Here is a 15,623-nt window from a genome sequence, read left to right as displayed (position 1 = left end):
TCCAAGTTTGAAATGTTACACTAATTTAAGAAGCATTGTAAGCAATGAGTGCTTGTTAGCATCATTCTAAAGTTTCATTAATGTCTAACTACTTGGTCACTTTCTTTGTTCTACCTATGGGTATACAGAGAATAATTATGTCATCATAACTTAAAATGGTATTGAAATTCTTTTTTTTCAATGCAGTTTATTCAGGAACCTTGAACAATCATCTGACCCTGGGGAAAGCCAGCCCACAGCTTAAATAGCCTCAGGGTAGCCAACCCCAGCGTGCCATGTGGGCAATGCAGATAGGTCCACATACATGGAAGCAAGCCAGATCCTTGGCCTTAGCCAAATGTGGAGTTGTTCGTGACAGAGAGCACTCACCATCGGGAAGGTGGAAGGCGGAAACCAGCTCCATCTTTAAGGCGCAGCTTTATGCAGCTCCCTGCAGTTCCCCCTTTTTGTTTTAGACGCATCAGGCAAGAGTAGAGGTCTGATCTCTGATATTAGAAATAAATTGGGACCTGGGGCATCAACCCGCATGCAACCAGACATGCTCTTCTCTGGGTCCAAAGCGGCTGACCCTGAGGGCAGTGCTTAGCCTCGCATCCTGAGCGTAACATTTTAGCTTTTTATGGTGTCCAACCATGCTTGGGGAGACTGTCCTGCTTCAATGGCTGTAAAGGCCTGAATGATCATGGCTGCATCACACTGTTGTGAGACTCTAATCTTGCATTGCCCACGTGGCACGCCTGGGTTGGCTACCCAGAGGCTATTTAAGCTGTGGGCTGGCTTTCCCCAGGGTCCGAGGATTGTTCAAGGTTCCTGAATAAACTGCATTGAAAAAAAAAAAAAAAAAGAAAGAAATTGGGACTTTGTACCGATGTTCATTTAGGTGTCATCCACCCAAAGAGCATCAGACCCGACCGATACCTTTTTCTCAGAGGCGGGACCTGGGGCATCAATCTGCATGCAATCAGACATGCTCTTCTCTGGGTCCAAAGCAGCTGACCCTGAGTGCAGTGCTTAGCCTCGCATCCTGAGCGTAACATTTTAGCTTTTTATGGTATCCAACCATGCTTGGGGAGACTGTCCTGCTTCAATGGCTGTAAAGGCCTGAATGATCATGGCTGCGTTACGCTGTTGTGAGACTCTAATCTTGCATATATACCACAGGCAAACCAAGGAGACCAACACCAGAAGGCCTGCTAACACTCCCATGCCCGCCCATTCTTTCAGATGATTCATGGCTGCAGCAATCCTGAACATGCCTCGCTTCTTCACTAACTCCATCTAGGTTCTCCCATCCACGAAAACCCATACTCCTTTCTCTTTCCCTTTCTTTCTCTTTCAAAAACAAACAAGCAAACAAACACACAAACTGAACAAACACACACCAGAAAAACACAAAACACAAAACCAGCAGAGATCTATGTAAACAACTAAATTACTTATATGGCATTTATTCAGGATCATTTTAATATGTTTTATTAATTACAGTTTACTCACTTTGTATCCCAGCTGTAGGCCCCTCCGAATCCCATCCTCTCTCCCTCATCTCTTCCCTTGCGCCTCCCCAAGTCCACTGATAATGGGGGTCCTCCTCCCTTTCCCTCTGACCCTAGCCTATCAGGTCTCAACAGGACTGGCTGCATTGTCTTCCTCTGTGGCCTGGTAAGGCTGCTCCCCCTTGAAGGAGAAGTGATCAAACAGCCAACCATTAATTTCAAGTCAGAGACAGTACCTGTTTCCATTACTAGGAAACCCACTTGGAGACTGAGCTGCCATGGGTTACATCTGAGCAGGGGTTCTAGATTATTTTCATGAATGGTCCTTGGTTAGAGTATCATTCTCAGAAAAGACCCCGCTGCCTAGATTTGCTGGGTAGAGTATTTCAGAGGCCCTGTAGTAGGCTCCTGTACTATTTCCTGTTTTCTCCCTCTTCCGATGTCTGTCTCATTTGCCTTTCTGAGTGAGGAGTGATCATCTGACATATAAGATAAACATAGTAAAATCTGTACAGATAAAGAAGCCAAGCAAGAAGGAGGACCCAGGGTAAGAGGATCAATCCTTACTCAATTAAAAAAAATGATAGAAATTTTAATCTTTAGGATCAACCTAGGGTTTTACTCTGATTTGAATTTAACCCTCCTCCTTTTAATACAGTGATATGTTTAAATAACGGGTCAACCTAAAGTGGTGGAATCGACTGCAGAAAACCCAAATACAAAGACAGACATGGTAGATTCTAATTACAATCCCAGCAATCAGAGGATGGCTGCTGTCAGTTCTTGACTAGCCTAGACTGTCCAGTGAGTAGCAGCAACCACAGTGAAAAGCAAAGTATGAGAGAAGGCAGGAAGGAGAGAGAGAAGAAATCTAAGTAAGCATAAAAGCTAAGAATTCCATCTACCAGAGTGTTTTAGATTTAGCATGCAGTCAGCAGGCAATTGGGAATATGTTTGCTTGATCAGCTAATTAATATTGGTTTATACTCTCTATGGGGTCATGTATACATGTCAATTTATCATTTCATAACTTTGTCAAAACTTAGAAAAATAAATCACTATATAAAAATATTACAGTTTCCTTTAACATATTTAAGAAAATGTGTTCCATAGAACATATAAACCAAAGTTATGAACAAAATAGAGCATACTAAGATTAATTCTAATTAAGTGAAAAACTTCTACAATATGCCAGTTCTCATGATTTTTCATGTAAGAAAAATATGGGGTCTAGTTTTCTACATTGACAGGTAATAGATTTTCCTTATGCAAAAGAATTTAGTCTATGAAAAGGCAAAGACTTCTAGTAAAACTATTTCAGAAAAGCTTTTGTCTAAAATGATTTCTAACCAGCACATCATTCTGACTGACTTCACTTGATACAGTTTAAATTGGATGGACATTCCTGGGAAATTTTTTGGTATCTTGTAATATTGTAGTTTCACACTATTTGTTGGAGACTCTGCTTTTTGTTTTTCTGCTGTTTGTTGTGTTTACTAAATTCTTTCCACACTATTGCTTATACAGTTTGAAAAGAAGTCAATTTCATAACCAAGACATTTTCCTTGGTTATAAAAACCAAATAAATACATTGCACTTTACAATAGAATTTGTAAAAAAAAATTGTTACATAGAAAGTAAATTCCTCTCTCTAAAATGATTGATCAGTTATTGATAGCAATATTAATTATTCATATTAATAACAATAATAAATAACTGTATAATAAATATATATTAATGATAATAATAAACTACTTTTCCAAATGCAAATCTTTTGGTTTCTTCTAACTATAGTCTTATATTTGAATTAATTAATCAATAGGTTTATGCTCAAATTATGGATGACACTGTTTTGTTTTCTACATGTATTTTCAGTGTTCCAATCCTTTTTATGGAAAATCCTGTTTTTTTCCTGATCAGCCTTTTGCTGACAATATTATGCTCATATATTTTTTGTTTTTTTTTTTCCCAGAATTTCACCATTGTTCTGCTGTCTTGCTTTTACGCCTATTCCACAGTCTTATGTAACAGTCTTCAAATACAACTTGAAGTACATTTTGAAATCATACTGTTGTTTAACTTTTTCTTAACAAAGTGACTTTAAGCATTTTACATCACTTATGTTTTCATATGGGTTTTAGAATTCTAATTCAAATTCTAAGAAGAAAAGTCTCCTGGAGCCTGCTTAGTGCTGATGAATGACACGATGAAGCTGTCTCTATAATGTGAAAGCTATCAAGTAATAAATACAGGACATTTCTGAATTTCTTTGGATCTTTTGCTCCTCATAGTAGGAAACTGCAAGTTTGTTATGGTTATATAATCATTGCATCTCATTTCTTTCATGAAATAATAATTTTTCAGTTCGATGGAGTTGCGTCCTATGTGAAAATGCAAAGGACTATTGTATATTTTAGACAGTAGTATTTAATAAATTCTATGAGATTTTTGAGACAATATACAATGATGGTCTTAATTTTTTTCCTTATCGGTATGTTCTCCTTTGAATTTTGTAACATTATTGTACTACCAAAAATTTCACTTAAAATTTGAGTAGAACTAGTAAGAAAGCCAACTTCATCTTTTGCTCATCGTCCTGTGGGAGATAGTATTCCATCTCATTTTTCCTATTTTATCTTTCATGTGTGTTTGTAGTGCACATGTGTGCATGCATATCAGGACATATGCACACCTGAATGTATGTGTGTGGCGGGGAGAAGAGACAACCAGGCAGACAGGCAGAGGATGTGTGTATAGACTCAGGGTTGATGTTAATAACTCTCCTCCATTCCTTTTCTGCTTTGTTTACTGAAGTTAATAAGGTTTCCTGGTCAAACCCAGAGTTTAACAACATGGCTAATCTTACCAGGTAGCTTGCTCTGGTATTCATCTCTCTGCTTTTCAGTTTTCAAATGGGTAAGCTGCCAAACCCAAATGGCAGTTATGAGCGTTAATGGGACTCTTGCTCCCCTGCTTACTATAATAAAAATTTAAAAACCAAGAATTTTCCCCAGGTCCTGCATCACATTTGTTTATTGCTTGAAATGTGTTGATTTTATATTCAGTCTCCTCCAACTGTTTTCCCCACCATGACCCTTCTTTCAAGTTTTAATAGTTCATTTGTTTAAACAATTGTTTCCTTTGTCTTACCTAAAACCAGAAGAACAATATAATTTTTGTTAAAACTTTTTTTTCAAATCCATTTACTTGTTCAATTCACTTTTCATTTTTAGTTTATGAACTAAAACATGGAGATTTATATTGAGTGAATTTTAAACAGTTAGCCAATAGTGTATGTCTGTAATGAATTCCACTTAGGTGTCATTTTGAGTGATTAACTTAAAATCTAGTAAGGTATTATTTTAAATCTATGCTCACAAGAGACACTGACTTGTAATGTAGTGTTGTGGGGACTTAGTTTATCAGAGAAATGCTGACTTTATAAATTCAATAGGGAGATATTATTTCTTTTTCTAATTTTCTAGAAATATTTGTGTTGAAATTAATGTACTCCTATAGAAACCTTTGATAGAATTCAAAAGCAGTGTTATCTGGCTATAGAGTTCCTGAATAAAAAAAAATATTCCCTAAGGTTCATACATTTATCAGATGTGAGACTAATGTATTCCTTTTCTATGTGCTCTGACACTTTCTAAAAGAAAATTTCCCATTTTATCAAGTTTCCTAGGGTATTGTATAATGCTGTATATTGTCTATCTCATTCCTACACATATTTCACATAACTCAAAAAGCCATCACTATGTCTGCTTTCTCTTTTTCAGTATTGGTAACATTTGTTATCACTCTGTTTTTCACAAGTTCAGAAAGAAATTTAATATTTTAATGATTTTCCTACAGAAACAGAATTTTGTTTTCACCATGTTTCTTTAAAATTTAGCTCTTCTATAATTAATTCATCTCAGCTTTCATCCTCATTATTCCTTCTCATGTGGGGAATTTGGGAAAACTTTATATATGTGTTGCATATTCAGGTATTGGAGGGCTTTTTATGTGCATTCTCTCATGGCCATATTTTATGAATCCGGTTATTATTAAATGATATTCAGGAATAACATGGTTTGCTGAAAGCTACAAAGCTTATTACCATATTTCAAGAGCTGCCTTCTATTATTATACAATTCACATATGAGAAACAGTGTACTCGAAAACTATATTCATAATTCATTTTATCTTTCTTTCAAACATATAAAGAATTACTCTCTCTTTTCCATTCTAGAGATGGACAAACTGAACTTTGCAGATTTGTTAACTTGTTCCTCCTTCTGTAGATAGTACCGGAGCTGAGATTTGGGCCCAAGCTGCTTAAATCTGACAAAAATTCTAAGCTTTATTCTATCATTGATTGAAGGAAGACATTTCCAGTCTTGCTTTCTTAGACATTCTTAAAAAATCTTCTCAACTGATTCTGAGTCAACAAATGGATGACTATGTCCATCATCACTTGAACAAAAAGGATATAGAGTTTTAGAACTATTGCTCTTTGTGTTATTATTACTGTTCCATGTGTGATTGATTATAAAATGCAAGGAAATTTAGTAGAAAGATATGTTAGGGGTGGCATATTGATAATATGAAGACAGATGACATTTTTATAATAGTTCAGAATTAATTTTCAGTTCATTATTTATTTGTCTCTCAGCCTCCCTTCTACAAAATCTATAAATCCACAAACTCTGTAAAATCCTAACCTCTTAACAGCTTCTAACAACTGACATTTCATTGTCTTCATCCCTTCTGTGATTATTTTCTTAGACACAAAAGACTAATATAATAACCATTTATTGATCTTATATATTGTCAATAATCTTTATTAAAATTTAAGTTTAACAAGATCATCAGGTTTGTCTACCAGCTTGTCTGTTATTATATACTTAGAATTCATTGAACTCAACCAATGCTGATTAAATTAATTAACTTATGTTTAGATATTATTTTTAGGGGTTTGTGTTATATGAGTAACAGGCACCACTTAGTGAGAAGAAAGATCTGAACCCAAATCTGTGTGGAGACAGGATCTTCCACAGCTCTCCTCACTGCTGCTGGATACACGTTTTCTACTAGAGGAGGCGACGATCAAAAAAAGATAGTATCGCATATGAAGCAACCAAGTCAGAAATCTGAAAGGAGAATGTATTTCTGGCGACTTTCATTCATTCTCTTCAGTACTACCTATTCTCAGTATGGTACATTAGAGCAGGATGGCTGAAGATGCAGTAGCAGGATACATAACAGCAAAGCTTGTACTCCAAGAATGCTAGTTTTACCCAGAAACCCTATTTCCAAATTACTAACAACACCAGAAGGCACGTTATCATAGTTTAGCAAGGAATTATATTTTTACATCAAATTTATCTTGTAACGCTTTGACATTCTTTTTAGATTTATTGTTAATAAGAGCCTAGAAGCATTTTTTTTCATGTGGCGTCTATAACTTTTACCTAACTTATTATGTAGAAGTTTCTAAATTTCACTGATTATCATAGAAAAATAATACCACAATGAAATAATAGACAACTTGCAGTGCATTTCTTTGTTTTGTTTTTCCTTAAGCCTTTCCGGTATTCTAACATTTTTCAAATTCTGAGTATTTCTAGTGTTTTCACTTATGGTAGTAACTAAAAACCCCACAGCATATGAAAGAAGGAGGAATTAGTATGACGTGAAGAGGATAGGAGCTCCACAAGGACCAAATATATCTGGGCACAGGGGTCGGTCTTTCTGAGACTGATACTCCACCAAGGACCATGTATGGATATAACCTAGAACCTCTGCTCGGATGTAGCCTGTGGTAGCTCAGTAACCAATTGGTTTTCCCTAGTAAGGGGAACAGAGACTATTTTTGACAGGAACTCAATGGCAGGCTCTTTGACCTCCCCACCCCCCAAGGGAGGAGCAGTCCTGCTAGGCCACAGAGGAGGGCTTTGCAGCCAGTCCTGAAGATACCTGATAAAACAGGGTCAGATGAAAGGGGAGGAGGTCCCCCCATATCAGTGGACGTGGAAAGGGGCAGGGAGGAGATGAGGGAGGGAGGATGGGATTGGGAGGGAATGAGGGAGCGAGATACAGCTGGGACACAGAGTTAATAAAATGTAACTAATAATAATAAAAAAAGACTGCATATAAAAAAACTCCACAGCTACAAAAACAAACAAAACAAAAACTTTAAAACTTTACTATAAAGTCACCTACTCAGCTGGAGTGAACTGGTTTGCTCACATGAATGTATCTGACATGCATAAAAGAAAATATCACATTTTCTGTCAGTAACAGGTGTATGACTAATAAGAAGGCTGCTCCTTTAGAGTAAGAAAGCAACATGCCTTATTAATCATTGTACTCTCAACAATTGATAAGGATAAATCATACCTAAATGCTGACTATACATCTGCTATGAAATATGTAACCTGGCTATTCAATTCAAGGTTTTAGTATAAATCACATTATATTCTCCTACAAACAACCAATAGACAAATGAAGGGGGAATTTAAAGTAATAATAAGGTTTGAAACCTTTGAAAACAGTCACTAGTGAGCGCCATAACTTGTTAATATTCCTGAGTAGTCAGTCACAGGAATCTACTGTCATGTTCCAGAGTTCTGATTATTCCTAGGGCTATCAGTTACCTTCTTGACCTCTGCACAGCCCCTGTCATACATGTGTAACTTTGCCATACTTTCTGATCAGGTCATAGATAATGATCTTATTAGTTAGGTAGTTATGTCTGAACATATCATTCAATCTCCCTCCAAGGTGATCAAAGCAAGGGAGGGTACTGGCAGAAAATCAAGTTTAATATATGTAGAGAATATATATAATATATAGAAATATATATGTAATGTATATAAATATATATTTTTAAGCAAAAATATATAAGAGAATACTTCAAGAAAGCTGAAAATTACATAAGGTAAGTTTTAGAGTCAGCTTCAACAGAATTGTTGCTTTTGTTGATTGTTTTCCTAACAGTCCCAGCAAATGCCCAGAGAGCCTGTTTGAACAAGAACGTACAGACATTTAGTATTTCCTCTAAGAATAAAGATGAATTGCTTTTGTGTTTGTTAATATTTTACTTCTTGTTTTTATCTGTTTGTTTGTTTTGATTTTGGGGAAGGGTGCAATTTTATTAATGTCATTTTAAGGTATATGTTAACATAATTAGGTCTCCAAATGGCTTCTAAATTTCTGCAAAAAAAATATTACATAGACTTCATAGCAACAATACAGTTCTAATCTTTATGTAGACAAGTTATACATAGTATAAATATATAAAGAAATAAGGAAAAAAATGTATTTATGGTCACCTGGCTTAGAGACACAGGTAACACAAAAAGGCCATTCTATTTCTCTTGAAACATCCCAAACAATAGCAGACCAATTAAATTCTACTTTTAAAAATGGTAACTTAATTCCATAATTTAACAGACATCTTCAAAATATGTTTTTAGACATTTTAAAATAATTTTGTAAATTTTATTGTTAATTTTTATATTAATTACAGTTTATTGACTTTGTATCCCAGCTATATACCACTCCCTCATCCCTTCCCAATCCCACCCTGCCTCGCTCATCTTCTCCCATGTCCATCTCCAAGTCCACTGATAGAGAAGGTCTTCTTCCCCTTCTCTCTGACACTGGCCTATTTGGTGTCATCAGGACTGGCTGCATTGTCTTCCTCTGTGGCCTGGCAAGGCTGCTTCCCCCTCAGGGGGAGGTGATCAAAGAGCCAGCCACTGAGTTCATGTCAGACACAGCCCCTCTTCCCCTTGCTAGAGAACCCACTTGTATACTGAGCTGCCATGAGCTACATCAGTGCAGTGGTTCTAGCTTATCTCCATGCATAATCATTGGTTGGAGTATCAGTCTCAGAAAAGACCCCTGGGCCCAGGTTTCTTGGTTCTGTTGCTCTCCTTTTGGAGCTCCTGTCCCCACAGGTCTTTCTCTCCCCCACTTCTTTCATAAGATTCCCTGCACTCTGCTCAAAGTTTGGCTGTGAGTCTCAGCATCTGCTTTGATACACTGCTGAGTAGAGTCTTTCAGAGCCTCTCTGTGGTAGGCTCCTGTCCTGTTTTCTCCCTCTTCTGATTTTGACCCTTTTGTCTTTCTAAGTGAAGATTGATCATCTTACCCAGAGCCCTCCTTGTTGTTTAGCTTCTTTAGGTGTACAGATTTTAGTATGTTTATCCTGTATTATACATCTAATATCCACTTATACGTGAGTATCTACCATATGTGTTTCTCTATTTCATCTTTATGTATGCATGTGCACCACATGTGCCTGCTGCCTGCACAGGTCACAAGAGGGCGACAGATCTCTAGAATCAAAGTTATAGGTGACAGTAAAGCACCATGTGGGTAATGGGAATTAAACCAGGATCCTCTTCTAGAGTCTATGAGAACAACAAGAGCTTTTAACCACTGAACCATCTTTCTAGTTTCCTGTGTTTTAAGAATTTCTCTTTCTTTTTTTGTTTTGATTTATTCACTTTGTATCCCAGCTGTAACAATTGCTTACACAGCATCTCACATATCTGTGTTACTGGAAAACAAACTTTCAACTTGAAGTTCAAAATTAATTTTCAAGTATTTATATAAGTGTGTCCAGATTAGTTGATTTTATTTGAGCTTTAAAACATCTCTTATCGGATGAATTATGATGCCCTGAAACTTGCATATTGAAGAACATTGCCAAGTATGACCATTTCAGAGATCAACTTTCAAAGGAGGAATTCAGCTCAAATGAATACATTTGTTTATACTCTGAGGTGGGAATTCATAAACTCATTTTGGACTGGTTTTGTTAAGAATGTTACTGTTTAAAGTGGTTTTGTGTGGAATTTTATTAAATAATAACTAGTCATTAAAATAGTCCATTTTAAAGTAATATGTGTTGTTGAGAGTAAAATACTTGAAACCTTTTGTACTTCTTACATTTGGGTGCCTGTGGTTTATTTTGCCTATAAAATATTAAATGATCTTATATAAATTTAGTTTTCAACTCTTATTTATTTGGAAGTTCTTTTATTAACTGAATTTATATTTTTCAAATAGGTTTACTTACAATCATGTCTATGGTTGTGAAAAGCAGTCATGCTTCTTTCAGAATTACCAGAATTCTTTGACCACAGTTGATCATAAAGTTACTTAAAAACAAACTCAAGCAGCACTTGCAATTCAGGTCACATAAACACTCCAAAGTATCAACTGAAAATCATAAGACTGGTTCAAGGGGAAATGTTTCAATCAGAAAATGAAGCCACTCTATTTCAGCAAGTGAAAACCTTAATATATTTTAACCAAAAATAAAATGCTTTGGAAAATATAAAATTCTGAATATAACATTACAGTTTGCATGCAATAGGACTCTAACGAAGAATTTAAATACAAATATACTGACCAAACGATCACTAAGCTATTTCACTTAGAAAAGCTTGACAGTAAATCATTGGGTGTGATTGGTGCATGCTACCACATACAATATTCAGAGTTTAAAAATAAAGAAAAATGCAATTACCCTAAAAGACATTTCAAGATTCTCTCCACCCCAGATATCCATTCCTGCATCGTAAGTTCCTATCTCTTCAAAGTAGTTTCTGTCAATAGAAAATAGGCCACCAGCCATAGTAGGGGTCCTGGTTGAAAACAAAACAAAAAGAAAAGAATATGTTTTGAAAACAATGTGTGGAATTTAGTGATACTACAGCAAATAGTTTTGACATCTTAAATATTAAGATATTCTTCAAATTTTCAAGCTAGAAACACAAAGGCAAAGTGTGAAAGCATTTAAATTTTTAAAATTGAATTCATATTTCACACGTTATACAAAACTCCACTAAATTACTTTGTTTTATTATAAGTGATGAAACAAAAACACAGCTAAATCTGTGCTTCTCCATTCCCCTAGGCAGAGCAAAGAGAGGGTGCTACCTTTTACATGGTCCTTAAAGAAATTACCTGGTCTCCAAGACAGAAATTGTGATCTTGGCCACAGAATTAAAAATCATTTTAAAATTAACTCCAGGAAACTAAGAATATGCCTTCTCTATGAAAAAGATCTCTCAATACAAAGGTATAAACTACTATGACATTGTTTGTAGATAGCATCTAATGTTAGTTATAAAAGTATTTTAAACAAAGGACATAAAGGAGCTTTATAGTCAATTGTTGTTATTCATTAGACATTAAAAATATGTAATTATTTGTTTACATCTAGAAATAAACAAACATCGTAATACTATTCAGAGGTTTAGAAGGATTTTCACATAGTTTCTAAATTTTTCTACCAACAAATAAACTTGTATTTGGTTCTCCTGTTCAAAATTTCTCTATAAGAAATAAAATATCCATGGAGTTCCAAGATGGCAGCAACTGGTGTGTAATGTATCTTAGGGACAGAAGATCAGAGACTGAGAAACTGGTGAGTAAACAAGAGGCTGGATCCAAAGCACTGACTTTGGTGCTTATTGGACCTGAGGGGACATCTAGAGAGTTGGAGACAATTAGATCCAGCCCCAAGCCCACCCCCTGTGGTGCTCTCCTGGGATGAAGAGTCTGGAACTCCCGAGTCCTCTTCCCTTTCTGCATACTCAAGAGTGTAGGCCCCCAGGTCCAGGGACTCACCACTCCAGCAGCCAGACATTAGATCCCTCCCGCATCCCGAGGGCAGTGTCTGGATTCAAGTGACAGCATCCCAACCTCCAAAACAGTTCTATTGCTCCTCCTGTGGAGACCAGGTGGGCAATAAATTCATAGGGTCCAAGATGGTAGAGGCATCTGAGTTCCAGGAACACAATGTTTGATAGGACTGTAAGCCACAGCTCAGCTGCCTTCTGAGTACTGGATGCCCTGTGATTGTCACCGGAGGCAAATGCTCCCCTTACTCCCTGCAGGTTCCACCTGAGAAACCTGTACCCCCTCAGCTACCACATGGGATGTTCATGACTGGCGCTTCAAAGCACCCGCACAGGTGCCCCTTGCCTTTTAAGCCATCTCTGCTGTGAACCTGCCATTCAATGTACCCACGCAGTGCTCCTGCCATTTAAGGCATGAGTTCCCACATCCCTACTATTCAACGCATCTGTACAGGTGCCCCTTGCCCTTCAAGGTACCTGTGTCCACACTCTGCCTTCAGAAACAACTACCACCCCCCTTGGCTGTCTCCAAAATGCCAGCACCAATTCTTGTTCTACTGGACCTTTCTCCTCATCCTGAAGACTACTCCAGACAACAGAGACAAGTGTATTCACTCCTAGGTGCAAGGTCAAGGATCAAACAGCCAAGGATACAGACAACCATTTGGCTAATGGCCAGTGTAAGAACACCATCAGCCAAAACCAGGACATCATGGCTCCAGCAGAAACCCCTCAAATCTGTGGATATTGCAATGCAGCTTATACACAGGAAGATGACCTTAAATCTATGATTAGGTAGTTATTAGAGGCACATAAGAGGAAATGAATAAATATCTCAATTACAGGAAAATACAACCAAATAGATGCCATCAAGTACAGAGAGGAAACAACAATAAAACAGGTGAGGGAAATCAATATAACAGGTCAAGACTTAAAACTGAAATTAGAATCAATAAAGAAAACAGAAACAGAGGCAACTCTGTAGATAGAAAATTCAAAGAGATCAGAGTTAAACATCACCAACAGAGTACAAGAGATGGAGGAGACAATCTCAGGCATTGACAATACAATATAATATTGAAATAATTGATACATCACTCGAAAAAAAAACATTAAGATGGAAAAGTGCATGACACAAAACATACAAGAAATAAAAAAAAACACCATGAAGAGATGAAACCTACGAATAATAGGAATGGAAAAAAATGATTTCAGGCTTCAAGGTCCAGAAATATTTTTTAAGAATATCATAGAAGAAAATTTCCCCAATCTAAAGAAAGTGATGCCTTTAAACATAAAAGAGGCTTATAGAACACCAAATAGACTAGACAAGAAAGGAAATTCCTCCTGCCACATAATAATCAAAACGCTAAATTACAGGATAAAGAAACAATATTAAAAGTAGCAAGGGAAAAAGGCCAAGTGCCATATAAAGGTAGACCTATTAGAATTACAACTGGCTTTTCAGCAGATAGAATGAAAGCCAGAAGGGTCTGGGCAGATTTCATATAGACACAAAGAGACCACCAATGCCAATCCAGACTACTATACCCACCAAAATTTTCAATCAGCATAGATGGAGAAAACAAGCTAGTCCATGACATAACTAAATTTAAACAACATCTATGCATCAACTGAGCTTTACAGAAGAGACTAGAAGGAAAACTCCAACCCAATAAGGTCAACTAAACTCAAGAAAATATAGGATATAAATAACTTCACAACAGTGAAACCAAAAGAAAGCAAGCACACAAACACTGTCATCACCAACTCTATAATAAAAGGAACTAGCAATCATTGGTCACTAATATCTGTCAACATCAAAGGACTTAACTCTCCAATAAAAAGACACAGACTAACAAAACGCTTGTGGAAACAAGATCAAGCATTCTACTGCATTCCAGAAACACACCTCAGCAACAAAGATAGACACTACCTCAGAATAAAGGGCTGTAAAATGTTTTTTCCAAGGAAATGGACTAAGTAGCAAGCTAGAGTAGCCATTCTAATATCTAATAAAATAGACTTGCAACCAAAATTATTAAAAAGAGTTGGGGAAGGAAACTTCTCATTAAAGGAAGAATTCAGGAAGATGACATCACAATCCTGAACATCTATGCTCCAAATACAACGGCACCTTCAAAACTAAACATTATTAAAGCTTAAAACACACATTGATCCTAAAGCATTAATAATGGCAGACTTCAACAGCACACTGTCAGCAGTGGACAGATCCTCAAGGCAGAAGCTAAATAGAGAAATAATGAAGCTAACAGAAGTCACGAATCAAATGGACCTAATAAATGTCCACAGAACTTTTCACCCAAACAGAAAAGAAGATACTTTTTTCTCAGCACCACATGGAACATTCTCCAAAATAGACCACATAGTTCATCACAAAGCAAACCTCAACCAATACATGAAAATTGAATTAGACCATTGTTCTTTATCAGAGCACCATGGACTAAATCTAGAACTTAAAAACAACAATAACAACAAGAAGCCTACACACTCATAGAAATTGAACAACTCCATTCCCATTGATCTCTGGGTGAGGGAAGAAATAAAGAAAATAAAGACTTCCTAGAATTCAATGAAAATAAGGACACAAATTACCCAAACTTATGAAACACCATAAAAGCAGTGCTAAGAGGAAAGTTCATAGCACTGCCTTCATAAGGAAATTAGAGAGAGCCCATATCAGCAACTGAACAGATCACATGAAGGCTTTAGAAAGAAAGAAACAAAACAAACAAACAAAACAAAACACACTCAAGAAGAGTAGATGGCACAAAAAATAAGTAAACCCAGGGCTGAAATCAATAAATTAGAAACAAAGAGAGCACGATAAAGAAACAACACAATTAACAGTTGGTTCTTTTAAAAAATCAATAAGATAGACAAAACACTAGCCAAACAAACTAAAAGACAGAGAGACAGTACTCAAATTAATAAAATCAAAAATAAAAAGAGGACACAAAAACAGACACTGATGAAATCCAAAGACTCATTAGATCTTACTTCAAAAACCTACATTCCTCAAAATTGAAAAATATAAGGGAAAGGGGACAATTTTCTTGATAGATTTTACCTACCAAAGTCAAATTGAGAAAGGTTAAACAGTTTAAACAGCCCTATAACCTCTAAGGAAACAGAAGGAGCCATTGAAAGTTCAACAACCAAAAATACAACAGGACCAGATGGTTTTACCGTAGAATTATATCAGACTTTCAAAGAAGAGCTAACACCAATACTCCTCCAACTCTTCCACAAAATAGACACGGAAGAAAAACTATTTCTATGGAAGCCACAGTCAACTTGGTACTTAAAATATCCAAAGACTAAAGAAAAAAAAATTCAGACCAATCTACCTTATGAGCTTTGAGGCAATAATTCTCAATAAGATACTTGCAAACAAAACTCAAGAACACATCAAACATATCATCTACCATGATGAAGTAGGCTTCATAACATGGATGCA

At 36.3% G+C, this 15,623-nt stretch overlaps 1 protein-coding gene across 3 annotated transcripts in view; it reads right to left on the bottom strand.

The window, feature by feature from the left end:
- Galnt13 (polypeptide N-acetylgalactosaminyltransferase 13) overlaps positions 1–15,623 on the bottom strand; it is a 590,130-nt gene that overhangs the window by 223,032 nt on the left and 351,475 nt on the right. For all 3 annotated transcript variants that reach the window (XM_060390179.1, XM_060390181.1, XM_060390180.1), the window contains exon 7: positions 11,026–11,143. In XM_060390179.1, coding sequence (XP_060246162.1) covers positions 11,026–11,143 — 118 coding nt within the window. The remainder of the gene's footprint in view (positions 1–11,025; positions 11,144–15,623) is intronic.

Source organism: Meriones unguiculatus, chromosome 8, assembly GCF_030254825.1.
Source record: "Meriones unguiculatus strain TT.TT164.6M chromosome 8, Bangor_MerUng_6.1, whole genome shotgun sequence".
In the NCBI taxonomy this organism is placed as follows: domain Eukaryota; kingdom Metazoa; phylum Chordata; class Mammalia; order Rodentia; family Muridae; genus Meriones; species Meriones unguiculatus.
The sequence above is the reverse complement of the archived record's forward strand: the minus strand, read 5'-3'. Positions and strand labels throughout refer to the sequence as shown.